Raw genomic sequence first — 27,273 nt, forward strand, 5'->3', positions numbered from 1 at the left:
TCATTAGGAAAAATATTAACCTATATTTTTTAACTGGCTGACAATGTGGAGCATTATTAAATGCTGTTCCATTAGTTTTAATTGTAAAGCTTATGATGTGGAAAAAAAAAAATCACATCTCTCAATTAAAAATACACACTTAAATGTTTTATCTGAAAATTATGATTGCATATTACAGTATAGGATAATAATCTTTAAAACGATGAATTACATCAGTCTCAACAAACATCCTTGGGTAAAGGGTGATGCTTATCTTCCATCAGTGTGAAAACCAGCTAATAGCGCCTCCTTTTTTTTTTTTTTTTTTTTTGTCCTATTTTTAACTGCTTAGCCACAAGAACACCTCCTCCTTAGCCCAGGAGAGCTCACTACCTCTAAGACTCTTTGGTGAAGGACTACACTAAAATCAAAACATACACCTTACCCACGTGCTTGCTGATGTTTTCAGACACATAAATAAGTTTTTAAGTCATTATTTCCACCTAGAAAACTGTACTAATGCTCCTCCAATAGACATGATTTATCCATGTGTCTGCGCTTTAATATTGCTATTATTTTTACCAACACATTTGTGAAATAACATAGATTGCACCTGTAGCTCCCAAGATGACTCCTGAAGCCTGTTCAATAGGCTGGTGTAATACTAGCCACTTTCTATTTATCCAATACAGAAGCTAGTTAAAGCAGTAAGTGGTCTCTATCTCAAATTCTTTCAGGACTCTGGTTTATAACTTCTCGCCCTGGGACTCTGTCATGGCACTGTTTATCAGTATGCTTCTATCTAGAAACAAGAAGTACAAATTCTTGGAACGAAGGCAGAAATCCATGGACGTTTTTGGATAAAAGTCTTTCATATTCACAGATTTGCAGACCCAGCACGGGAAGCACATGTACGCTTTCAGAGCAAGCAGCTGACTTGCCAAAAGGAGAGGGCAGAACATGTAACTCAAAAAGAGGGATTCAGATGTGTTAAGTCATACAAGAAATGAACATACGATTTCTTATTTGCTTGTAGCACTCTCATTGTGAAAAAGATGCTTCCCCACCCCCTTCTAATTTACAAATCTCTATTTTTAAAAGTTATAAACTCTGCATGTATAAATGAATGTTAGTTTTGGACAAACTAATAGTTTTAGATAAACGCCTTATCTTCCAATTGCTTAAACTGCATGGGAGAAAACAGCAGAAAATGTATCAGTTCTAACTTCTTCCACAAGGCCTAAAAGAAAGTTAACCAATGAAAAATAGAAAGACTTTGAATGGATGTGCAAATTTAATGTATATATAGAACACCTATGTATATTTGATTGTACTATTTCCCAATACTGTAGATTTTTGTTTTTTACTCTTTGAAGATGTGCTGTCTTTCTGTATAAATGAAACCTACCAGTTGGATGATTCTAGACTATAAATACATAAATAATAAACAGTTCTCCCTTCTCCAACTCAAGTTTTACTTTTAAATTCAAATTTTGGACTCCATTAGTCTACAGTACAGTTAACGCACCATAAGCACTGCACTTGGCCACATTTAATGCATTTTCAATCTGAAACAGTGAGCTTTCCTTGGATAACAACAGAATCTGATATGTTCCAGAAAAGCAGCTACCCTGGATACAGCCACACAGCTTTGAAGTAGCTTTTCCATTTTTACCACTTAGGAAAAGAAACATTAGCACCTGGAAAGACTTTCTAGTTGGGAGAAACTTTGAATGATGATTTGCCTTTTGACTGTTTTTACAATTGGATTTTTCTTCTGCTAGGAGGCCAGACTGGAAAGATTTACTATCATCACACTGTACACAAGGGAACTTTAAATTTTTCAAGGGACAGTTGCACAGATAAGTACTGAACTCCTTCTGACAGCTTTTAAAGGAACAGTGACCTATTCTTAGCACAAAACCACTTCAGTGGAGCTATTTTTTTATATAATAATCACACCTACATCCTATAAGAAGCAGATTGACAGGGATAACAGAAACTACCATCCTTTACTATTTTAAACATTCATACATCAAAGTATCTTCCTCATTATTAATTAGTAGTGGTATTAAAGGTGGTTCTTCAGTAGTACTACTGTTCTTCTGTAATTTCTACTTGACCTCATGTAGTCAATCTTTAGATTTTGATGGTACAATGACAGACAAATTAAAACCTTTGTGGCTTCCAGGGTTGGGGTTTTTTGAATTATTTTTTTTTCCCCATCCGATCTCAAACACTGCTAACTTTCCTTAGTTGCATGAGTTTGATACAGGCTCATATTCTTCTCTGGTCTTCATATATGCAAGCATGCTACCTACTGCCATACGAAACAGGCACATAAAACGTATCATTCTGATGTTTTGTTCTTAAGGATTTGTGTTACTCTGCCACCTTCCTTACTGAAGGACCATCAATTCCAGCAAACACATACTGCCACAGAAATGCAGAATTTCTTCATTCAGTGCTCTACCTTTCACATCGCAATCATATTCAACAACTTCCATAAGTCACCTAAAGACATTCAATGACTAAAAAAGTAGTAACTGGGTGGAAGGAAGCATTCAAGTAAGCAGCACAACCATGGACTTTGACCAAAGTCAGTTCATCAAATTCTGTCACCAGGAGTGCCAAGGGATCATCAAGATCCCCATGTAGGGATCCTGGATTTTCTCTTCTGTCTTAAAAAGATCCAGTAAATACAAGGGTGTTCAGTTTTGTGTGTCCTGGAGAGATGAAGATCTAAAGTTAATTCTGGATTATATGGAAACAGATTCTATTGTGATTGAACCTGACGATGCTCAGCCTTCTAAGCATTTTCCCTCAGAAATTAGGTGACATTACCCCAACTAAGAGATGCAGCTTTGTTATTTGACTCACAGCAACATTATTTGCTGTAAACTACAGCCTGCACACTACAAATTTTTTGGATGCACAGGAAGGCAATATATGACAGAACAACAGAACACATAGGAGAGACACAAACTCTTTAGTGCTCTATACTATTTAAACTCTTGATGATCCCATTTCTCCATCTGTAGGTGGATGATAGCAGTTTCCAATGTTTCCTGCTCACCCTCATCACAACCAAAAGAAGCTTAAATGATTTCACATGCAAAATGTTTTGAGCTTTTTAAATGAAAGCCACTGGAGAAGCATATTGTCATATTCAAACTGAAATATTACTTATGAGGTGGAAAACTAAAGCTGTGCTTACAGGAAAGTCAAAATAATGAAGTCAGGGAGAAAATACACCAGAAGTTGTATTCGTTACCGAAATTTTACATGTCCTAACACAGAAAGAACGTATAGTAAACATCCTTACCTTTTATTGCAATGCAGATCATAAATAGGAGTTTTGAACTGTATGGACTTGACCATTTCGCCTGTTCGCAAAGAATAAAGGTCCACACAGCAGTAAGGTGGGCTTGTGCTAAAATGGAAAGATTTTAATGGGAAGAAGGATTTTTAGTAAAATTATTTCAAAATTATTTCAGTTGCCCCATATTATCTAGCATGCTAAATGAAAAATCCAGCAGTCTGAGCAGAATGCTGGAGAGCAAAGGGTTAATATAAACATTCTACATCAAGGCAAGGTATGATTAAAATTGAATTATGATATCCACAATGGTCAAGAACCTGTATTATGCAACTAATTATCATGCACTTAAGTTTCCTGTGTCACAAATAAATGTTTGGAACAGCAGTTCTGACAGGCAAAATACAAGTCATTTGATAAGCATGAAGTTTTAGACTACATTCAAGTTATTTAAAAAATATTCCGCAGAGTAACACTTTCCTAAAAGGAGTACTTACTTTACTCTATGCAACAGCTGAAACATATGACTTGATTTGATAGAGACACATTACACAGAACTTAGATTACATCTCTGATGGACTTTTGTTTGAACTATATAGATCTTTTCAACTGCTTTGTGTCACTTTTATCATTTTAATATAAATAAAACTCTCAAGGCCATTTCTTAATAAAAAGGTTTGCTTTCTTTTGAGAGGGAGAAAGTGCTGAGTGTTCCGATAGGGTTGAGGAAGGTAGTGGTGGAAACCATTTTACAAGCTGAGGAGAGGCTTTGATGTGGCAGCTCTTTTCCATAACACCTTTTTTCCCCTCCAAGAACGCATTAAAATGTTGGCTACTTCTAGGTCAACGAATATGAAGGAGCACAAATTGCCAGCTGTACAAACACATACTAAGTATTGGTAAAAGAGGGTGTTTCCCCTTGCCCATATCTGTTTTATTTTACAGAGTTTAACACAATTCCTGACACAACACTTGTCTTTTGGATCTGCTCAAGCTGCTTGAGAATTTTCTGGAGAACTGGAGTAAAAATGCCAACTGTTTACCTCAGATGCCTCAAGATAATAAAAATATTACATTCAATAAGTATGCAGCAGAGAAACAATATAAAATATATGCACAGAAAGACAACCGTCAAAGAAATAATAGAAAAATAAGTGTCAACATTTTGCCTACTGAAATTCTTCCCAAAATATACATTTTTCTAGGCACATACCTAAGCTAATAACTAGAGGGTGCTATTTATTACTTTTAAGCACTTCAAAGGCCCTTCAAAAACACTTAGAACAGTGAGACTCAAGTCTCATCACTTTACATTAAAAGCTCATTGCTCCTAGAAAACACAGAAAACCACAGCAAGGTCTATGTACAAACTTTTTTTGATTTAAGTACATTTACCATTTACAGGAAAATATTATTTCGATAAATGCGTACACAGATTCTTATTTCAAAACAGAAATCCCAGAAGTTGATATAGCTAAAATCATATTAGCATAATTGATACTGATTACTATTTCCATATAAGCCTGTGGTGAACAGTTCCATTTTGACTTGACATACAGCTAACTACATAACTACAACTAAAGAGTATGTACCTTTAGTACTTATTGCACCACCAAAATTATGGGTAATAATCCTGTCACTCACATGAATAATTACTATGTCACACCTTTCTTTTGGCTGATCATGGTAAGACCATTTGACCAATGCTTTTTTAAACCACACTGTCTACAAAACACAACTTGAGTTCAATCGCTAATAACGAAGTATCATGGACTAGCTTAGTACTCTGAAATTCTACCTAGCTCCAATTCAAAAGTCCTCCTTCCAAATGTTATTTTTCCTTTAATTCCATGGTACACCACAATCCATGATTGGAAAATAATATGCATGTTTGAGGATTTTTTTGTTATTTTCTGAAGTAAATACACAGACATGGTCAAATACATTTGAGGATGCTCCTAGGACCTAAGCAGCAGAAACAAATGCCAATAGCCAGAAAAAGTCACACTTGTAGTCCCTTCTTGTTCCATAATGCTTGTGTTCCTGGCAGCACAGACACTCAGCATTATCACAAGTCTTCAGATAGCCCATGATGCTTTCCTGGGAAAGTCCCATTTTTTTGGCTAAATGCTTTTATCCACTGACTATGAGACAAAAGGGTGGAAGCACAAGCACTTGCTCTTTTCTCTGGCAATCTTTTCAAAGGTGAAAAGGTAAAAAAAAAAAAAAAAAAAAAAAAATCAGTCATTAGAAAAGACTTCTCTACCATTTTCTTCAGGTTATTTTAGTTCCTCTCCCTTTTCAAAGCAATGGCTGTTACAAACCTCATTTGCTACTAAGTACTCTCAGTTCATTAGACACAACATTCATTATATTAGCATAATTTACATTTATAAATTCTAATACAAAAGCTGTGTACCTAAATGAGTAATGATATAATGCTGAGATCCATAATATCACTTTCTTTTTTGATCAAGCCTCAGTAACATAATTTCAAGTTGCTGGGGGGGGTGGGGGGGTGGGGGGTGGGGATAAAGATCAAGGATTTTCATTCATCGTTCAATGAAGATCAATTCTTCTAGAACAGGAGAATGAGGGTTATAGCTACATATCTAAGGATTCATTTCTCTGTCATGGCACTTGAAGAACAGTAACAGTACCTTGATTAGCCTACACTACTCATAAGCAATAACAAGAGCTATACTTCTCTCCTCCATTTCAGTGATGTCAAAAGCTTGGGCTCAGTGGTTTGATGTATTTTCCTCACCAAGCCTCTGATATGCAATGGATTCTATATCGACCCATTTTAGTGTACTAAATAAACAGAAAAATAACACTTTGTCCTTTCTTTCTCCTCTAGAGGGAATTCTCCCCCAGGTTAGTTCACCGAAAGGGCTTGGTGAAAGGTCTAACAAGCACGGAGGCAAGAACGGAAGTAGAAGCAAATGAACTGAGCAATAAAAGATGTGCAACAGGGCTGCAAAAGCTAGAATTGGCTTGCCACCACAGAGTTGTAGCACAATGCAGCTTTTTCCAACACTTTATGACCCCCACTGAACTACTCCTAATACCCAATCTTCTTGAAACAGGGAATTCAGGGGTTTCTATGGCCCACACTGCAGAAGTCAGACTCAATTACAGTGTTCCCTTTACATTCTTCAAGTTAAAAATCTAGACTGAGTCCTGGGTACAGGTTTCAAAAGCTAGACATCTTAACTTCTTAACTCCTTATTTAAGAAGAATTAGAACTCAAATCAATCAAGATCAAAAGCAGAGAATGAATGTGTTTCCCCTTCTTCCATAACATTCATACCACATATGTCACATCATTATTCTGCTATGTGTTACTACATAGCAGGAAGATTTACACTAAGCAAGATTCCCCATTTAAATATAAAATAAAGTTACTGTGTTCAGTAAGACAAAGCATTATCATCGATAAACATCCTGGAGTCCTTTGGAGGGTCTCTAGAAAAATTCACTTAAGAAAAATGCTTTGTTCTTGATTTTCTTCACTAAATTATCAAACAAATACACAAATATTAAATATTAAAAATAAGAATGAAAAATAACATTTAGTGTCATGAATATATTTCAATTTCAGAAAACCGTAAGTATCCAAACTACCACAGACCACCACCAAAACCACCAGATTGCAATAAAGTGCCCCACAAACTTGCAAAAGCATCCCTTGACAACTGGAAGTTCTCAAAACCTTAGAATTGCACAAAACTAAAATTACTGCATCCTGCTCTATTTCAGGAGTAGTCATGCATATTCATTTAATCAGAGGATTATATAGACACTGTAAATGTTCCTGAAATATACTAGCTGAAGGGTTATCTTAGCTTATGCTAACCAACTACCATCGTTTGGGAGAAAATAAAGCAAGGAGACTTTTTTCTCCTAATAAACTGTGGGACTGAAGGTTCACAGACATCTCGTTGGTGAGAAGGGCTCCAATCACATTTCAGTGTACCAATGATGATTATGTAAAGGGGAGAGATTAAGACAGGAATGTGAAAATACTGGTTTTTGCAGTTTGGTAAAAAAGTGAAGTCTGTCACAAATAAAATTCTTGCAAATTACTCCCACATATTATTGACAAATTTTCATTATGTATCTTGGTTTTTAAAATAGCTGCTTAATGCAGAGATATCAACAACTTTTTCAAGGGCAATAGACACATTCACCAACAACTTCAAAATGTTAGCATTAATAAATATACAAATATACTCAGGCTCTTGGGTCTTCTTCTATTTGACTGTGGCAGTGCAGGAATAGAAGAAAAATAACAGATGCCTTGTACAGCTGGCACTTGACTACATCTGTGCTTATGCATCACGACATAACTATCACCTCTTCACAGATTTGCTAGCTATGAGTCACACAATTTATAAAAGCTCTGTATAAAATGTTTGCATACAGAGACAAATACAGTATACAAAACACACACACTTTTTATATGAAAAAAAAAAAAAAAAAAGGAGAAGACTAATGGAACTAACACAAGGCCAATTTTTTCTGTGCCTTATGTTACTCTGCCTGCTCACAAGTGTTTACTTTCCTCCCTGCTGCCTCTCCGCACTCTGCCCCATGATGAACAACATCCCACTCAAAGAGAAAACAGGACATCAATTACAGAATGGTCTCATGAGTCCAGACACGGGGCAGGGGGGAGTGAGTTTGAGATGCATAAAATTGAAATAGAGCTTTTGCTGAAAAAGCTGACCACCAGGCCTCCATAAGGCATTCTTTATATGAGACATTTTTCAGTTAAATGTGACATTTTTAAAAAAACCCAACATCTCAGGATGGAAGCTGTTTGGCCAACTTAGTGCATCATTGTGTATTTTAAACCATCTTCACAAAAGATAGGGCTAGAACCTTCAGAAAAAGAGATCAAGGGAAGCATCTCCACCTATCTACTTTTTTTTTTTCTACATATATACAACACAAGCTTGACGACATACACAATGATGTCACTTGGGAACAATGACAGAAGTTATGGCATCATAACACATTTTAGATGGCAATAAAATTGCTAAAATAATAGGTACAACCTTTGTACAGGATGTTGTTAAAGTAAAAATATTTTCTATCACCTGTAGTCCTTTATACAGGCTCTGCACATTTCTTTTGGAAAACTGTCAGTCAATTAATTACTATTAACAGCCAATGTTAACATATTAGAATAACAAAATGAATGAAAACTTTATAAAAAGGTGAAATTCTATCAACTTACCAATGAGATCACATGAAGAGTACACTGACTGAGCTAACAAATATCGAAAAAACTATCACTTCAAGAACATGACATTAGAGGGATTCTAAGCAATATCAGCATTATGAACAGCCTATCAAAGCTTGTCACAAAAAACTCTTCTAAACATTAGTTAACTTCAGCACCTGTTGATTCAGTTCTTATGCCTTGCTGTCCTCTAGTAAAGGCGATGTAGCTGTCTGCAGTCACTACAGCATTCTCTACCCAGTCTCTTTTTGGTAACTTGACTTCACATGACAGAACAAGGGAAATAGTTTATTTCCAGCTGCGACGCATAAATTGATCCTCGTCTAAGGTGCCACTCTGTAGTATGCTGCATGTCCCTCTCGCCTGTTGGAACTGTATCACAATGGGCTCCATCTTTCTCTAATTACATGAAGAATTAAATCTGCCTTGTTCTGTACCCTTACAAAGCCGTTTCCTTCTGTATTTACTCACAACAAATATTGCACATATTAGTAGCAGGTCTTCTGGTATAATGATCCCTTTCTTTCTCTTTCATAGTTTCCACATTAAAAAAAAAAAAAAAAGAAAGAAAAAGATTTCTTCTTCTTCCATCATGCATTGACCTTCCTGATGTCCAGGGTAACATAAAAGAGTTTTCTATAATGAGAAAAAGCATTAAAAACTTCCACTCATCAGCATACTTGGATCTAACATGACAAAACAGTCTTTCGTTTAATCACTATTTCCATTCTGATACTTCCAGGTATTATTTGGCAAGTTATTTAAACAACAGGCAACAAATTCTTATTTGAATTTGATGGGCCTGGGCTGTGTAACGGTATGAGTTACTGCACGGTACACAGGAGCAGCCTAATATAATCTCTACTGACCTCAACAGAACAATGTCCATTACCTTCTGAAATTAGATAAAAAAAAGTCCAGATATGCCAAAAAATTACAGAAAGTACAGCTGATTCTTTTATTAAAGGCTAAAATGGTATTTGTTACTGCAGCAACTAGAGAACATTGCTTCCTAGCAGCTAGAAAATGCTACTTCCATACCTTGGAGGCCAATTCTTGCTTTCCTTACACACGAGTACCAACTTACAGCAAAAAGTGCCAAATCCACACACTGGAATTACATTCCCTGGGAAAGGCTAACAACATTTAAACCTCGAGTAGTTTCAAGCCTTCTAGCACACGTTATGCAGATGAGTAAATATAACAGCTGTCACTAAACCAGCTTCAGACATTTTATCATACAGTTATACCATTACGACTAGTTTACATAAAAATAAAATGATGAATTAAAAAGAAGTCTGGCTATTATTCTATCATGACTTTACTGTTATCTTTAAAGTTCTTTTTCACAACAAAATTAAAATTTCAGTGTTTCAGCACTAGGTCAGCTGACTGGTTTTACCAATCTATGCTGAAGTATAATTTAGTTTTCAAAAACACAACTTTTCACTGTTCCTAAAAAAATCTAATCATTACTGTACATCTGTTATTGCACTGCATGTTCCCAGGCTTACGTTTCATTCTACTATGGCCACACCAGTACCACTCTTCATTATTCTAACGTATTCCTCATGCGATGCTTTATTTGTTTGCATGCAATGTGCAACAATTGTTTTTCCAAGCTCAGGAGACCCAACACAAAAAAACAGTCTTTTTTTTTTAATTACTTTTGGTGACTTAAAAAAACGAATAGTACAATGAACTCTTACTACTAGGTCCAGCTTTAACAACCTGTAGGATTAAAAATAATAATAATAATTTTAAAAAAAATTAGATGTTTCTGTAAGCATTAAGTTGCTGGGTGCCTTAAATGGAATATAGCTTCAGAACTTATTTTACAAAAGACAGCTTATTTCATTGTCAAATCAGAGGGGTCTATTACATCACCTACTCTGCTTGTCTAATGCAGGCCATTAAGTTTCACCGAGATATCTGTTCTTATACCTAGCTCAAATGCCTTCCTGCAGTTCAGCCCTGATACAGCACAGCATGTCACGTACAGGGCCAGGAGACAGAAAAGTGGCAGCAAGTCCAAGGAACTGGCTGGACAAGGTATGCCCAAACGATCTGTACAGCAAGCTACTCCAGAAAGATTTTTTAAAAATTCCTCTATAAAGCATCAGATCTACAGTTAAGTTACTGGTAAAGAAAAAGCCATTTCTATAGTGGAATGAGGAGGACTCTGACACTGACGCAAGTACAAATTTCTCAATCTTAACCACTGCGCTGCGGTTATCCAGTAACCTGTTCTAGCTGTGGCCAGTCTGATGCTTCACAGAAGGGGAAGAAAAGCAAAACAAAAACAGAGTACACAGTACAGAGTTAATTAATTGTATATTGGAAAAATTCCTTCCTGAACCTTTACACTGGAAAGTTGAAGCATGAGATTTGATTATGATCTTTGTAGTAATATTATTAGCATGTTGAGACCACAAAGGCAATTCTGTTCTCCTCAAGGCCCCTGAAGACGTTTTGCTCAGATTAACAGATTTCAATACTAGAAGGATCATCTTCTCTTTCCAGGCCATGCACAAAACATCCCAGAAGCTCAAAGAAATTATTTTTTACCAAGCAACCTAATCTTGTCTTAGAAGTCTTTGAGCAACAATGAGTCCTCTATTTTTATGGTAAGTTGTTTCAACATTTAGATAATTTTATTTTTATGAAATTACTTCTTATTGCAAGACAGAATTTGTAATATTCTGCTTTTCAGCTTTATGTCTCTGTCACAACACAAAAAAAGCTCACTGCATTCACTTATCTTTTGCATAAGTCAGTAACCATCCAAAGCAATCCAGTCTAATCTGCAATAAAGTGAAAAAGACTTCTAAGCTTTAAGTTGTGAGGTTTGTTTTCCAGCCCTAGTGTATATTTGCAGTCCCCCTCTGAGCTCTCTTCAGTATTGCAGTATTCTCACTTACTTTCTGGAGAATGCATACCAGAATGAAAGCTTTAACATAAAACAAAAAAATTCAAGGATTGCATTATTTATTCCTTAAACACCATTACAGAATAAGCTTTCATTAAGACTTTCACCAAGACTTTCATCATCTAGTGCCCTAAAGCTCCCTAGCTCTCTGCATCCCAACTTTTCACAATAAAAGCTTGAAAACTCAACTGCAAGTAAGTGTCTTACTTTCACTCATGGTACTTAGCGGATTCATTCAAAGTCAGGAAAAGCAGAGTAAGATTTCTGAGAAAATGACACTTCCCAACAATGTGTGTGCAGCAGTGAAATACAAAGCAGCAGAGACATTTTAAGTGTACCACAAATTGCAAGAAGCATGGAAGCACTTATTTTTAAATAAGAAAAACCTGTACCAATCTTAGATTCATGTTACTGAATCTAATCCTTTAAATACAAGGAAGGAAATTATTTGATATAACACTAAAATATTTGTGTTAAATACCAAGAAACACAAACTTTACTCCGGCATCTTCCTCAAATATTTTTATCAGCTTATCAGTCTAGTAAAAAAGTTCCATCTTACCCTCTTACCTCACCATCTTCAGTCTCACAGGCAAATAACAAACATATTTTTGAAAGTCATCAACTCTGCAGAAACCACTTTGTTACAGGTAAACTACAAGTCTCAGCCTGAATACCAAAACAACCCTACCCTGTTTGCTCATGTGTGGGGAAAAAAAAAAAAAAAAAAAAAAAAAAAAGATGGGACTTGTGTGATGGTGCCAAAATGACCACTAGACAAGAAGTAGTAAAGCCATCTGTCTGTACAATGTGCAAGTAAACTACTATTATTTTGAACAAAGGAAACATAAAAGGTCAACATGCATCAGTTTCTGTGCAACACTATCAGGTAGGCTAAACAGTGCAAAGAACTCGGAACAGAGGTACCACTTCTTTCAAAGCCTTTCAATGAAAATTCTTGAAAAAGATCAAAACAGTATCTAAAGCCTTGATACCTACATATTAGCAATGCTAATGGTGAAAAAACACATAAATAATTTCCCCTTCTACTTTTTTGATTTCAAGGATGGTATTTTGGTTCTGTTACTTCATAAAGAAGGCATTTCTTCATAGTGTAGCGTCTAATTGTTGAAACGACTCAGGAAGGACTGGTTTCTGTCTCCATGCGTTACTCAGGTAATGGTCTGTGAGAGAACCTTAGGCTTGACATTGGTCTTGAAGGTTGTAAACCACTGCAGGAAAACTGCCAGCATCTTGTTTTCTGTCTCTGCAGTGACATAAATCCCTATCCTCAGGTGAAAATCACTACCGTTTACTGCAAGGTGTGGTACCGTATAAACCTTTGTTGCTTACAGGAAAATTTGTACTATCATAATTAGCTGCCCAGGTATAAATCAGAGCAGGCAAGTGTGTTAAGCAACCATGTCATATCATAGCTATTTAAGCCAAAGTTATGTACATTTCACCTTTAGCAAAAACAGTTCTTCTTAAGTTAAATTTCATCAAAAGGCAAAGCTTGTAACTAAATATATTATATTGCCATATGATTACAAGCTTTGTAACTCAGTTCAAAGAATACTTAATGGTAACAGCACATTAAAATAAGCTTATTGTAAAGCAAGTAATTTCTTTGTCTTATTCTTCATATCTATCCTTATGTATATGTCACCATTTGGAAGTGGTCTTAAAATGTTCTACCCAGCCCTGTACACGCTATCCTTTTCAAGGGCAATCACATATATTTCTATAATGTTAACTTATCAGTTTAATTGAAGAGCTATGGCAAAAGGTATCTAACTTAAGCAAAACATTTGCAACAGTCTACCTTTAGAAGATTAAAGAACTTTTTATTAAAAGCCAATTTCATGCCAGCAAACTGCTATGCTGTTTACTTCTATACTCTCCATATGGCTAACTAAGGTAATGAATTAACATTTGGAATTCACCGATTTTGAGGAGAAAATGTAAGTTGTTTTCTGTCTACACATATTTCAGTCTCAGTTCTATTACAGATGATGGTAAGCTTCAGTTTCTTCCATCAAATCTTTTTTCATAAAAAAAAAAAAAAAAAGTATTTACCCTATTTTCTGTTGGCTTCAAAGCTGGCTTCTTCCCCACTGTTTTATCCTTATTTGTCAGTTCACCAGCTGATATTTGCTGTGGAGAGTGTTAGATATACAGATCCCTGCGAAGCTGTTCTAATTACCATCCCATGAATCAGTTGTCAAGCGCCACTAGTAAGTGGCAAGGCCAGCACTCCCCTCCAGGAGATCAAGTGCATCCACTTACCATAACAATAGAGCATAATGGACATACTACACACATGCACCACAAATAGCATTTATCACAGTGGCACGAACATACAAGGCACTTCACAAAAAACACACAGCAAGAAAAGTCCTAATTCAAAAGGTTTATAATCCAAAACACACTAGAGGAAGGAGACAGGTGGTAAAGGAAAAAAAAGAGGAGACTGGGTTGCATTAATAATGCCGCAAGATGCTGGAAGACCGTATTTAATATTGACTCCCCCCCAGACAGATATCATAACTTTAGTAGGCAATACATAAGTCTCATATCTGTGAAAAACACTTTCCAGCCCATTTTTAAAGTTCGGATCTGAGAATTTCAGACACATTTCAAATGCTCAAAGCAAAGCACTATGGGCCAAACCTGTAGTTATGTTGAACTGTATAGTTCCAGATGTTGCTATTTCTTTTTAAAAGGTGTGAAAACAAGCCCTTTTTTATAAGCAATATATAGAAAGTTTTCCCTTATAAATATTTAAGAACATTCCGTCTTGCTGATAAGTACAAAATTATTACATACAAGAATAAAGAAAACTGGTATCAGCAAATTCATCTGGAAATTAATATAGCCTTCTGTAAGAAAAAAACCCTGCATACAACTTTTCTACTACTTTAATACACTGCATCTGTTTCTTTAAAAATATCAGAATACATGAAAATTATCACCAAAGAAATGAGCTTCTAAAACAAAATAGAAAGCATATACCAGTTTTTAAACTGTTCTGAGTTTAATCTAAAAGTGCAATACAGCTATACTTAATGCTACTAAGAGATAAATGTGGGAAAAGAGAGAGATGGGAACAAAGCTTTAACATAAAAAGAGTGTCCACATAAAAGCTACTTAAAGTTGGCAGGGGGTGGGGGACGGGGGGATTGAGGTTTGGGGTTTTTTTAAACAAATGAAGAAAATAACATTAAAAACAGACTGATGGCTGTAGGGAGATCTACCACTCTATAAATAAGCTTTGCACATTCATTTAAAAGACCAAACCAGTATAAATATTAAATAATAATACCTAACATTTTACTTAAAATTGAAAGATCAAAACAAGTATAATTATGTTTAAGATATGTTTCTGTAGACAAAGAACATTAACTGTCTCAACAAAAAATATTTTAAAATCATATCAAGTGTTCACAAGTGATTCAATACAGTTACCTGAATTGAGTACCCACTACTCTGAACTTCACATGCAGGCGCTTTCAGGGTATCTACTCATGTAATTTTATGAGGGTTTTCTTGTACAATGACTCCTATTTAACTATGGGTAAAGGCAAGCTATTTCCACTATACGGTTTGCACAGTATCGTACACCAAATCTGTGATTAGCTGGATGCTGACAGATACAGGCTTCTCTGCTGCAGCCTCTACAACAAAAACCCTCCCCATTCCTGAAGTTTACCATAGCTCTGTCAGCGGAAAAGATGCAGCAAAATGCCTGTCACACAGGGCACAGGAAAAGAACAAGTTGAGAGAGCTGACAATTTTGTGTTAAATAAATGAAGATCAAAACATTAATGTCAATGTAAACAATAAACCAGCCTACTAAAGGGCAATGCAAATAAACATTCCCTCACCAGTTTTGCACATTGCCATCATCTGCAACTTCGGGTGAACACTCAGATGCCACTGCTGATACAATGAGGTTACCCTCAATCACATACCACAGTTCCTACGACAGGCAAAACCCCTGACAGAATGTAGAGTGAAAAGTTGTTTCCACTACTGAGGCTGTATGGGGGAAGAATCTGAAATCACAATTTTTCCTGACAATTCTGGAACAGCTGTTTTGAACCGATGGAGATCACAAAGTTTTTCAGTTCTGAGTACTTTTGACAACTATTATGTCCACTTTTGTTCAATTAAATCAATAGCTCATCTGCTTCCTATCTGTAGTTGAGGTGTCAGAAAGACTGTGTCATATATCAACAAGAAGAGGAAAATTTAAGAGGTTTTACCACATATTGGTATTACTGTAACAGATAGTACAAGAACAGTACCATCAATTCAAAGAGAAAAGGGAAGGGGAATCCTTAAAAATACTAAAGTGCTTAGCAATCACCAAATTACTCTTCAGTTTTGGCAGCAGATGGCTCTTCCCACATTCTGCATTACCAGCAGTATGTAACATGTTTCTACTATTGTGTTTTCTGCCCGTAACAACATTACTCACTTTCATCATCAGAAGAGATTTTCTAGATTTGTTGCTTGTTTTTTAAATGTCAAAATGCATGAAGCTAAATAAAGCCATACAATAGCCTACAACCCACCTTTATGTACCGCAGCAAGTTGCATTATATTGCTTCATTCTATGGCATGTGGCATGCCTGTCGCTGAAGTGTAAAATACAGCACAAGCTGGCTTTTCAGCTGTGGCATGCTTTTGCAGAGAGACTAGAGTGTGACACACTTTCCACTTCACTGAGACATACCACATGTTACAAAACATAGCTGTCCCATCATATTTGGAGTTAGTTAATATAGGAAGATTAGCGGCATCTCAAGAGATTTGTTTATCTACAAAGCTTACTTGACCATAGCTATCACTGAGGGAAAGTACATCTGGAGCTCCACTTTTCAGATCAGAGTAATTTTTTCTGGTATATTCCAGACTACATTTTGTTCTTGTGCGTAACTAAACAGCCCCTTTATACAAAAGTTACGAACCTGTGCTGGCTGTACTTGATCATTCTATGAACATACACCTAACTGGAAAAAACAATTCTGTAAATCTTGGAGAGCATGAGTGACGATTAACTTCTGAGTAGAATACAATTGCATTGGTCACACCTCTATCAAAGATTAACATTTCTGTGTCAGCTGATTAAGCTTACAATCTGGTTGACATATTTCCTCCAAAAATATAGAATGAAATTATTTTTAAGAGTTGTCTTGTCCTGCTTCCTATTGTCAAATGAAGCAGAATTCACCACTGAAATAAATGTGTGTGATTTGTATTACAATAAATGCTACACTAGTCTTCAAGATCACACAACGTGGACAAAAATCAAAAAATGTAGAACATTTTTGCGTATCAAGAGACAGCCACAAATGTCACAGCTTAAAAGAAAAATAACAGATTTCTGGGAGCACAACACTGAGAGCAAATTGATGCTGACATATCTCAGCTCCAGCCACACTTCACCAAGCACATGTAGGACCCAAACAAAGCTTTTTGTGGAGCCACTTACAGCCTTACAGCCACAGCTATCCCTAAATGCTTTAAACTGCCAATATGTATAAAATTCCAAATCAATACTGAAGTTTCTTTCTTTATTCTCAGGCTTTTTTTTTTTTTTTTTTATTGACAGTACTTTCTGGTCGATGGCATATCAGATGATAGCATAGTTAATATAGATGGCAGGTGATTCCTGCAGCACATGTACACTAATGGTATATATTTGAGTCATTATTGGTTACATTTAACAAAGAATTCTACCAAAACCTAAAAACAATCTGCCAGTCAACAGAACTCATCTGTCTAAAGTGCACTACAAAGCTTCTTCAAAAACACAGACCAAATCTTTGCTCAGCTCTTGTCAAAGCATCATGTTCCTCTGCAATATGCATATGTTAAATACCCCAGCTTGTGTGTGACTGAGTATTTAATAATGAGTATTTAAAAGGCATCTTTAATTGCAACTGTTAACATGCTGAAAGTATTATGAAGGACCAAATATTTTCTCCTGTTGATTCTTGTAACAAATTTCTTTAGATTTCAGATTTCCTTTTTCTTTTCTGTGCTTTACCTTATGACTCACAGCTCTGACAGGCCTGTTGGCATCTCCTCATCTCCCATGTAATCACTACCAACAAAGGCCAAATTAAGCAAGCAGCTCCACGCCTGCCTGCCCCGCCATCCCAACCCCCATGCAAAACCACTTTTTGGATTCAACATTAAACACAAAACCGTGTACCAACCTGTTTTATCTAAAATAGGTTTGCTGTTGGTGTCATTAACAACATAAGCAGAAACTAATGGGATTGTGCAACACTTCATCACCTTTGTATTAAGTAGCCTCTGCCTCAAATTGCATGACAGCAATAATTGTAAGACATCTTTCAGTTGCTTATGAGTCTACTAAACCTTAATTGTTTATATGCTAGTATATGGCTCAAATTACAGTTTTTGAGACGCTTGGAAACAATCCCATTTCCAAGAAAGAATTAGAGGGTTTTAGAGTACATATGACTGAAGTCAAGCAGAGATAAGCTTAGATCTTATGGTTAAAGCACTTAAAGTGCTGTGAACAACAAAGTCTCTATGAGGTTCTGGTCACACCAGGTAGGCAAACATTTTCACAAGTGCCCATTAATTATATGTTCTTACATCTTGATTTACTTTATGACTTGACACAGCAGATCACGTTCTAGAAACGTGCAGAATTTTCACTGTAACTGAACTCACTGAAAGTTGGTTTGGACTTATGAAATAGCACCTGAAAAGAATTACTCTGAACAAGGAGCCCTGTGAATAGCAAATCGAATAGCCTGCTTTCCTTTAAACTAGCCTTAAAATTGAGATCCTATATGAATCGCTTAACATCAAAAAAAGTGTTAGCTTATGTTAAAGCCTTTCTCTCAGTGAAGCCACTGATATGGCCACCTCCTTTACTAGATCACTTTTCATAAACTTTGGAGGAATTTCATAGTTAAACGTGGCTGGTCTTTCCAGGAGGACTTACAATTCCTAAGGAAAGGCACACAGACTGTAACTGCATTCTCACCACAGAGACAGTCACCTAATAGAGCAGATGCTGAAATGGGAGAAACGGCCCTTCACATTGTGCAGGCAAAACTGATTAAACATTTAGTGTTATTCTATTAATGCCTCATCTGTAAAATGATATAATTATACTGTGCAAATATTCTATTAATAATTTAAATCACAATTAATTTAAAAACAAGTTAGTGAACAACCATCCAAAAATGCAGTAAGGGGTCTCCTCAGGTGATATTCTGAAGATATCATGTAGTCAGAACTTAAAGAAAGAAGGGATTAAGCAAGATCTTTTTTGAAGAACATGCCTTACAGCTTGTCACAAAGAAGGAGTCTTCTAAACCTTTATTTTGAATTACTGATGAAAATGTACTGCATTATGCATTCTAAGTTATCTGTAGATTTAAGAGTTTAAAGCTACCAAAATATATTCATTCTGCTTCAAAAAAACAGATCAGAACTAAAGGAAAGAAAAAAATTATATCTGAATTTTTTTAATGGATTCCACTTATGGTGTTTTAATTGTCTTTTTCTGTATTTCAGAGATTTAACAGAATCTAATCCATACATGAATGCCTAAGCTCAGCAAACTCCCTTGGTATTTCCTCTGTATTAAATATTATTGAAGGAAGGAAAGAAAAGAAAAAGGGCAAAGAGGACTCCAGAGAGACCACTGTGCAGCAGAAAACAGCATTTAGTAACAGATGCAAAGTTCAAATACCGCCAAGTTGTAGTGAATCACTCAAGTGGCAGCAATTGTGTAACAATAGAGATACAAGGGCTGTACCTTAATGCAGTTTGCAATTAGCTGCTCAAGCTACGCACATGAAGTGACAGCCATCGTATAGGAAAAAACATATTAAATAGCATCTTCTTTGAATTGATTGAGAACTGAATATCTGATGGTGTTAGTATCCTCAGAAAAAAGAGAACAACTTAAATATTCCTGAGATTTCTAACTATTTTTCAACATACTTTAAATCCCTCTTACAGTATATAACACAGAAATAACCCTAACACATATAAGAAAATATAATCCTCAAGTGTTCTCCGAGTCTGTCACATTGATTTATAACAGTTATTTCTAGACAGACAAAAACACACAGATGCAAACAATTACTCTATTTTTGTAGGCAACAAGTGAGGTGGGTGGTAACTGAGAAATTTTGAAAAATCCTGTCACAATATTCCGTTTTTTCTTAAGTAACCCTCATCACACAACAAACGCTCGCCACATCAGAGACTTTCCAGGGCCTGAAGGGCCACTTTGATTCCAGACCGCTGCAGGCATTAGTGGGGACGTAATTAGGGTAAAAAGTTCAACCACAGTTCCATGTCTAGAGTGCTGCCAGAAATAAATTTCCTCTCATTCACTGGTTTCTACTGTACCCTCCCTGAGAAACATATTGAAAACACATTTATCTTTGTAGAGTTTGTTCCTCTTCTAATTAAGTTTATAGCGTTTACAGTATTTAATAATTTAAAGTGGAATTTAAAGTGGCCCTGGAACCAGCAGCTTTGCCTGTAATGGCGCTGTGCATTATCTTTTCCCTGTAGTGCTTCTTTTGACAAGTTACTCAAGGAAGGTATGTGCTACAGCTGGTTTCGTCTGGCTATGCATTTAGCAAACGGCTACTTCCTTCCCTCCATCTCCTCCCCGTATCATTACACGCACGGGGGGTTGGAACAGCAGTAAAATGAAACTATGCCTCGGCTCGGAAATCTGTTCTCCCAAACGTCCACACTATCCCAAGGATCACTTAGAAAAGGTTTATCTTTTTACAGCTTAATAAATCAAAGCTTTAGAAGGTCAAAGCTACCCACGTTTCTCACCAACTGGTCAAAGTTTGACCCCTAATACTCATTTTCTTCCTTCCAATTCTGATCCAAGATTAACAGTTTATTATAGTTCAAAGATTATTTCTTACTATAGTTCACTCAGACAAATACCTGGTATATCAGAAGAACAACAGCTCTTTCCTACCCTCGGTATTTACAAGTAGAAACACTACTTTATTCCATTAAAGCCATGTCTCCTAAAATTTTAATCTGTGAGACCACATACAGAAATACCAGTAAACATTACTTCAACATTGCAAAAATAATTGAAGGACATGAATATAATTTTAGAAATAAGTTACAAGAAAAAATTCTAGGATTCAAAGAGCTCTTTTTAAGATGAAGAACACTAATATCTTTAGCACCTAACACAACAATCAAATCGCTAAAAGGAATTGAAACTACTTTATTCAGGGGTTGCATCTCTCAGAATCTTAAAAGCTACCACACAACCTGTTAAGATTAAACTGATTTCTCCTGCAATAACCAGAGAGGATAATGTTTGTCATCTGCTAGAACGGAAGGATATCTTTGTAAGGCAGTTGACTGGATGGCACACTTTGCAGTTAATGATCTTTTACAGTTTTGCAACAGTACAAGAGCCTTTGGGACAGAATCCTTCAAAGATAACAGAAATGTGTGAGCTTTACCCAACTTAAAATATTCTACTATACTTTTTAGAACAAAAACAACTAAGTTTCCTTTCTAGAAATTTAAACTTATACGTCCACAACGTCTTCAAAAACTAAGGCTAGGGATTAAAACTATGACTGAATTTTGTGTAGTCCTCAATAAAAGACCACAAATATTTAATGAACTTCATGAAACCTATTTCATGATGTCCAATACAATGGAAAATCATAACCATCTGTCCAACCCATTTTTATGTGTGATATGAAAAAAACACGCCGTATTTAATCTTAAGTGGATACACCCTTTATACACTCAACTGCATATTCAGTCTCTGGCTTAGCCAGGTGAGTCCATGGCATAACCACTGCATTTGCAACGGCATTCCAGTAAAAATATTTCAGGGAGAGTTACTCTGAGCAGCGTGAGAACTGTGAACAAGAACTTCATTCGTCATTGCTAATTTCCTTCTCTTGGGTGATCCTTCCAGAAGGCTTTGCTATTTGCCTCTGACAAATCATTTCACAGCTAGCTAATTTTAAATATTAACAGCCACATACGCTTAGAACTGGGCACTGGATTCTAGCATTAACTAATTACTTTGCCAGATAAGGAACTGGGTCATGTGATTTTCCAATACTGATGTGAGAAAATATAATGCTTTAATTGCATTGCTTCTATTCTTACTTGTGTAAAGCTGCTTTCTACCTAAACCTTAACATTCCTACAAACACATTCCCCAGTTAAACTTGTGTTAAAGTTAGTAGGTTTTAATCTACAGTAGCGATGTTAATAAAGCATGCTTCCTGAAAGTCTGCTGCCATGTAAACTGATCAGCAGGGGGAAAAAAATGCTGGCTAGCCAAAGATACACATTTTGTTTGCTCCAACCACTCCTCCTTCTTTAACTTGCCCTTATTTCCTTTCTCCTCCTATGATTAAAAAAGATGACCTCTTGCTTCTTATGCCCTTAAATGATCTCCATCCAATTCTTCAAGTCATCCAAAATTTTCCATCACTTGACATCATTAAATTCACATGTCTTTCTAAAAATACATGCTAGAAACCTAACACATGCCACAGGCTGGCTGCATAGGTTACTGACTGAGGTCCTTTACTCTCCATAATGTAGAAGGTTGGAAAGTCTACTAGCCTCAAGCACTTACTTTTTAATCTTCTGTAACTGATCTTTCAATTAGCTATACCTTGTATAGTTATCTGATTATCATACATGCCTACATAAGAATTTCATACATTCCTAAGCTTTTATGCATCTATATTTGGCTATTTGGACAAAACGTGTACCAAAGTGTCAAATACTTTTTGTAAGGCTGGCTTAGAGATCTGGGTTGCATTTCAAAAAGATATTCAAGATTTTACCCCACCCCACCCCCATCTCCTCCTGAATGATTCACTAACAAAAGATGAAATACTGCTATCCAGAAACATGGTTGCTGGAACAAATCACTTACAGGATTTCTACCTTCTTTGTTTTGCTCTGTTGAAAGAGGGATGGGCAACAGAATAAAGCATTATAGCAAGCAAGTGAGACAACAGTTCACCAGCTTTAGCAGCAAAGCTAACCTAGGAAATTCCATCCTCTGTGCTCATTCCCACCTTCATGCTACAATCAACTACGTTGTCAGCTGCACCTTGCAATTTTGCATGCAATTGTTTGTAAGCCAGGTGACTGAAATAATCCATAGCATTAAAAAACAAAATTGGAGCATTTTTTTTTTACTTTGATTATTTCTCTCATCTCCTTTTCTGTATGGTTCTACAACCAACCGAAGTGATGCAGCCCAGGGATGCAGAAAGCAGAAGCGCAGAGGCAGCAGCACAAGCACAGGTGAGTAGGAATTTTAAGCTCTCTTTGCTGCTCGTCAGTCAATCACAGAGCTATAGTCTAAAGCCTAACCTGCTGTAAAACCACAGCTCTACTGATATAATTCATTACCAAGACTGGTATGCATTTCACTACAAGGATTTTGTCCCCTATGTATAATAAACTGCTTAGCTAATAAGGAAAACAAAAGAAAAAATTCAGAGTAGCAACAAAGTTTGGTAACTCATAATTAAGCACAATGGGGTAAACACTTGAGTCATCAGAACACTTGGCATTTGAGGAAAGGTAGATACTGGGGTTTAAAGAATTTAAAACATGCTGTACTCAGGAGAGGTGGTTTCATATGTAGGATGCTGCAGTTATTCATCTCTGTCTTCCCTGCTCCCCTCTCCTTTTCTCTGCACCTACATACATGCCTTTTGGGTTTTTTTTCCTACTGGCATGGTCAGCTCTATTTTGTTAGCTTTCTTGTAACCTATATCATCTACTGAAAGGCAAATCTGGAATCACTCTCTAAACTATGTCTTCTTTCTTAATAATCTAAAATAAACCAAAATTATACTGGTCAATTTCCCCTCAAACTTCTCAATTAGCTAATATGAAGCATTTACTTAAATTAAAGGTATCAGTACATTTAAATTCAAGGAGAACAAAAAGCATGTATTTTGGTGTATTTGAAGGTGTTCTACAGATCCAGTAGGTTCCAAACTATGGTTTCAACAACCCATACGTGGAAAACAGGAAGATATTTCCATTTCATGCAATTGGTCTCACCCAATTATCTTTAAACTGAGTAGCTCCAAACATCACATATTCACTAGGTCTGCCATGAAGTTTTGCGGCCACCACTACTTTTTGTTGTTGTTTTGCCAGGGGTGGCGGTGGTGGTGGAATTCTCTCAATTTACAGATTGATGTTTCGCCACCTAAAAAATTCATTAACTGATACACACACAAAATGAACTGTTGGGTTTTGGTACAAAGATTTATTTATCTTATCACCATGAACAAAGTAAGCATGCCTCTACAAATCTCCACAAAATTTGCAAATGTTCCTTTTTGGTTTTCCTTTAATTTGCAAATCTTGTAATCTAAGACTGAAGTTGACTGAACCAACATCTAAACTAGTACAGTAGTATCAGCCAAAAAACACAATCTGTTTCCCATTTAAGTGTCAAGACTGCATCCTTCTTCGGGGGTTCTAAAACTATTGTTTTGAAAAGATTATATAGTGAATCATGGAATGGTTTGGGTTGGAAGGGGTCCTTTAAAGATCGCCTAGTCCAACCCCCATGCTACACATTTCAGTTGTTTTACTAGATGGAAAATTTGACTTTTAAAATACAAAAATGTGTGTACCAAAACCTAGTCAGAAACTCAGATACAAGGGAAAAGTTGAGAAAACACAAATTTAATCTCCCCTGGTAAAATACTCATTGAGGGGAATACAAGGATTAAGATTGGTGCTGTATAGCTCTCTACAGAATTTTTACATAAAGCACATGCCAGGTATTAGTTTCAAAGTGCCAAGTTTGAAGTTTTAGAAGCAGTAAATTTTTTTTAAGGCAGGTTCCACAAAGCGTTTAAAAACTAAAATTAAGAAATATTAAACTTAACCTTAAGATCTTAATACTGATATTCAAAGGTACATATGTTTTATCAGTTATATATTATTTCAACGACTACGGTATTAGATTACATTACAAAAGAGATGCAACCCCCACACCAAATTACCCAGAAGTTGATTTCTAAGTAAATACATTGTTAAATCTGTGGGAGACATACCAAAAATTAATAAGGTATTTTTAGACCTGTCAAAAATCTGTCATTCAGTAAAATATTAGGGGATCTTCGTGGTAAACTATTGTATTACTAAGTTACCAAAGAGACCTTTCACTGTGCAAATGACAACAAAAATATTTTCAGGAATGAAACATAAATCTAAATATTCATTTTAGGCGAACATTATTTTGCATTTATTATTTTTATAACTATCTTTGTTCCATAATGAAGGAAAGAAGTCCTAGCATCTTATCACACATGAAATTACTCATTAAATTCTTACTATTAAAGTACATGGCACATTAGACAGCTAAAAATACTGAAATTATTCAATATAAATGATACTTTTAAAGTTATTAATTCATGACTACTTGAAAATTCTTTGGATTCCAGATTGATAAATGTTCTACATTAAAAAGAATACCTTTTTATCATATTTCCCTCATTATAGTGTATTTACTTTACAGCTAAAGGAAAAGAGAAGAATTTCCTGATGGTAACCACTAATGCAGACTAGTGGTCAGAACCAGGAAATCCCAGCTCCTAACTTGAATGTGTCAGTATCTCATTCATACAGACCTGAAAGATAAAATACGATTAAATGACAGTGCAGTGGATCTAGATAAAAACTATATTTTATCAGATCTGTATTCCTTCAATGGTTCAGCATCTTTAACACTTAAAACTTGCTCATGACATTTTGATATCTGCTGAATTCAAATTTCTCAAAAAAATTTATGCATTTGAACACACATACAGAACCATAAAATCATGAAGAATATCAACATATTTGTAAGTAGAATCACTCACCTATCATATAGTTCTAACATATACGTTTAAAAATCTATATATGTATGTATTACAGTATATATTACATATAAGTAATAGTTCTAACATGTTTTCTTATGATCAAGAATAGCATGTGATAATTTACAGCAACTCCTAAACTGTAATGAAGAGTTAATAACCTACTGAGGTTTTATCACAGGTCAGGTGCAAAATACATTTACTCTTCACCTTCCATCCAAAAAAATTAACAACTCCAAAGTACTTTCTAAAGAGCTGCTGAAAATAGATTCTATATAAATGATTGCCAGGGAAAAGAATTTAGAGCACTGCCTCCAGACACAGCAGGGTCCAGAAATATTCCTCAACAATAAGTCATGGTGTCAGCCACCAAATCTTCCAAAATGTTAACCATACCCCTTATTTATTAATAAACAGAAAACAAAAAATCCCACCTTATTTGGAAATGTCAAAATTACTGGGGATGTTCCAAAAAAAGAGTAATAATTGTCACAAATTTGAGCAGAGCAACCATAAATCAGAAATTCTGAAGAATTGCTAAGGAAAATGCAAATGATCATCAAGGCTGAAGAGATCAAACTTCTTTTGCCCCAGAATCATTCTCCTTGGTAATGATTCTGACAGATTTTTAGACAATCACCTGGGTAAAATCTGAATCGGAGAAACCCAGAGGACTGTTGGAAGTAGCAGAAGCACTTCAGGTCACGCATTTCTCCTCTAAAAAAGTGACAACCTGGTGTCCCAGTGAGGATGGGTACAAGAGCAGGGAGGCTGTAGTGATGGAATTGTTTCCTTTTGAGATGACGTCTTGCAAAGGTAAGGACACTAGTGCTGTTGTCAGAACCATGTCCAATCTCTACCAGTTTAAATGAAAGAAAGACAATGTAGTTTAATGTATCAGCATAACAGACTGTGTGTTGGAAGACTGGATTTCACTCCTGGGTTTGTTTTGAACTAGTTGCTTTTCAGAAAATCATTCAGTCTTTTAGGCCCTCTGTTTACCTTTCTGTTCAATGGGAAATATTTTAGTGTCAGTGCTACCTCATTTCACCAATTATTTCTCCTGCCGTTTCAGTAGGCAGAATAGGCTCCCTATTACCTGCCCTTTCGTTGTAGCATGCTGACAGCTGCAGTATTTCATGCCATAGCCAACAATCTCCAGAGTAGGTGAGGAGATGACTGTAGTGAAAATATCAAGCACTTTAGAATAAACGCTCTAGAATAAATGTAGTATTTTCTTCAGATATGATTAAACAAGGTGTTTCATCTGTCCACAACCATTAAGATATACAGGAAACAATGTTAAGCAAAAAAATTCAAATTAAAAACAGAACTATAATTGTGATTCAGGTTCAGAGGCCATTTGTAACACAGCTATTTTAGTGTTCTACACAGGTTCTTTTTTATGCATAACAGTCATTATAGAAATGTAATCAAATGATCTATGAATGTAACTGAAGAAAAAACAAGTGCGACACTTGAGCCAATTTAAAAGGAGTGTGACTCCAGTTGAGGGCAAACTATCAAAGAACTCTTAACCAGAAAGCTACTAACAAAATAGGTAATTTGTAAGAACTCTTTCAAAAATAAATTGCAATGAACAGTAAAGGTAGAAAGAAAGTGTTTCAGAATTTTCTGTTAAGGTTTACCACCATGAGCAAACTGGTGCTTTATTAAAAGGGTAAGCGAGAGCTTGTGGCACAGTCCCTTTTTTTAATGATGTGCTAGTCAGTCTTCTGGTCACGGGAAAGCCCGATTTAAAAATCTTCTATTTGTAGCTATTTAACTACTGATAAGTAGTAACACAAACCTATCCATTCATTCTGAAAACGTATGAGCTTTTTTTGTAAAAAAGCAGAAACTA

General features: G+C 35.8%; 1 protein-coding gene across 14 annotated transcripts in view; it reads right to left on the reverse strand.

Moving 5' to 3' along the window:
- Window positions 1-27,273, reverse strand: part of BCAS3 (BCAS3 microtubule associated cell migration factor) — a 369,789-nt gene that overhangs the window by 313,927 nt on the left and 28,589 nt on the right. For all 14 annotated transcript variants that reach the window (XM_080382869.1, XM_080382866.1, XM_080382870.1 and 11 more), the window contains exon 8: window positions 3,305-3,412. In XM_080382869.1, coding sequence (XP_080238995.1) covers window positions 3,305-3,412 — 108 coding nt within the window. The remainder of the gene's footprint in view (window positions 1-3,304; window positions 3,413-27,273) is intronic.

This window comes from Falco punctatus (assembly GCF_963210335.1).
Source record: "Falco punctatus genome assembly, chromosome: 1".
Classification (NCBI taxonomy): domain Eukaryota; kingdom Metazoa; phylum Chordata; class Aves; order Falconiformes; family Falconidae; genus Falco; species Falco punctatus.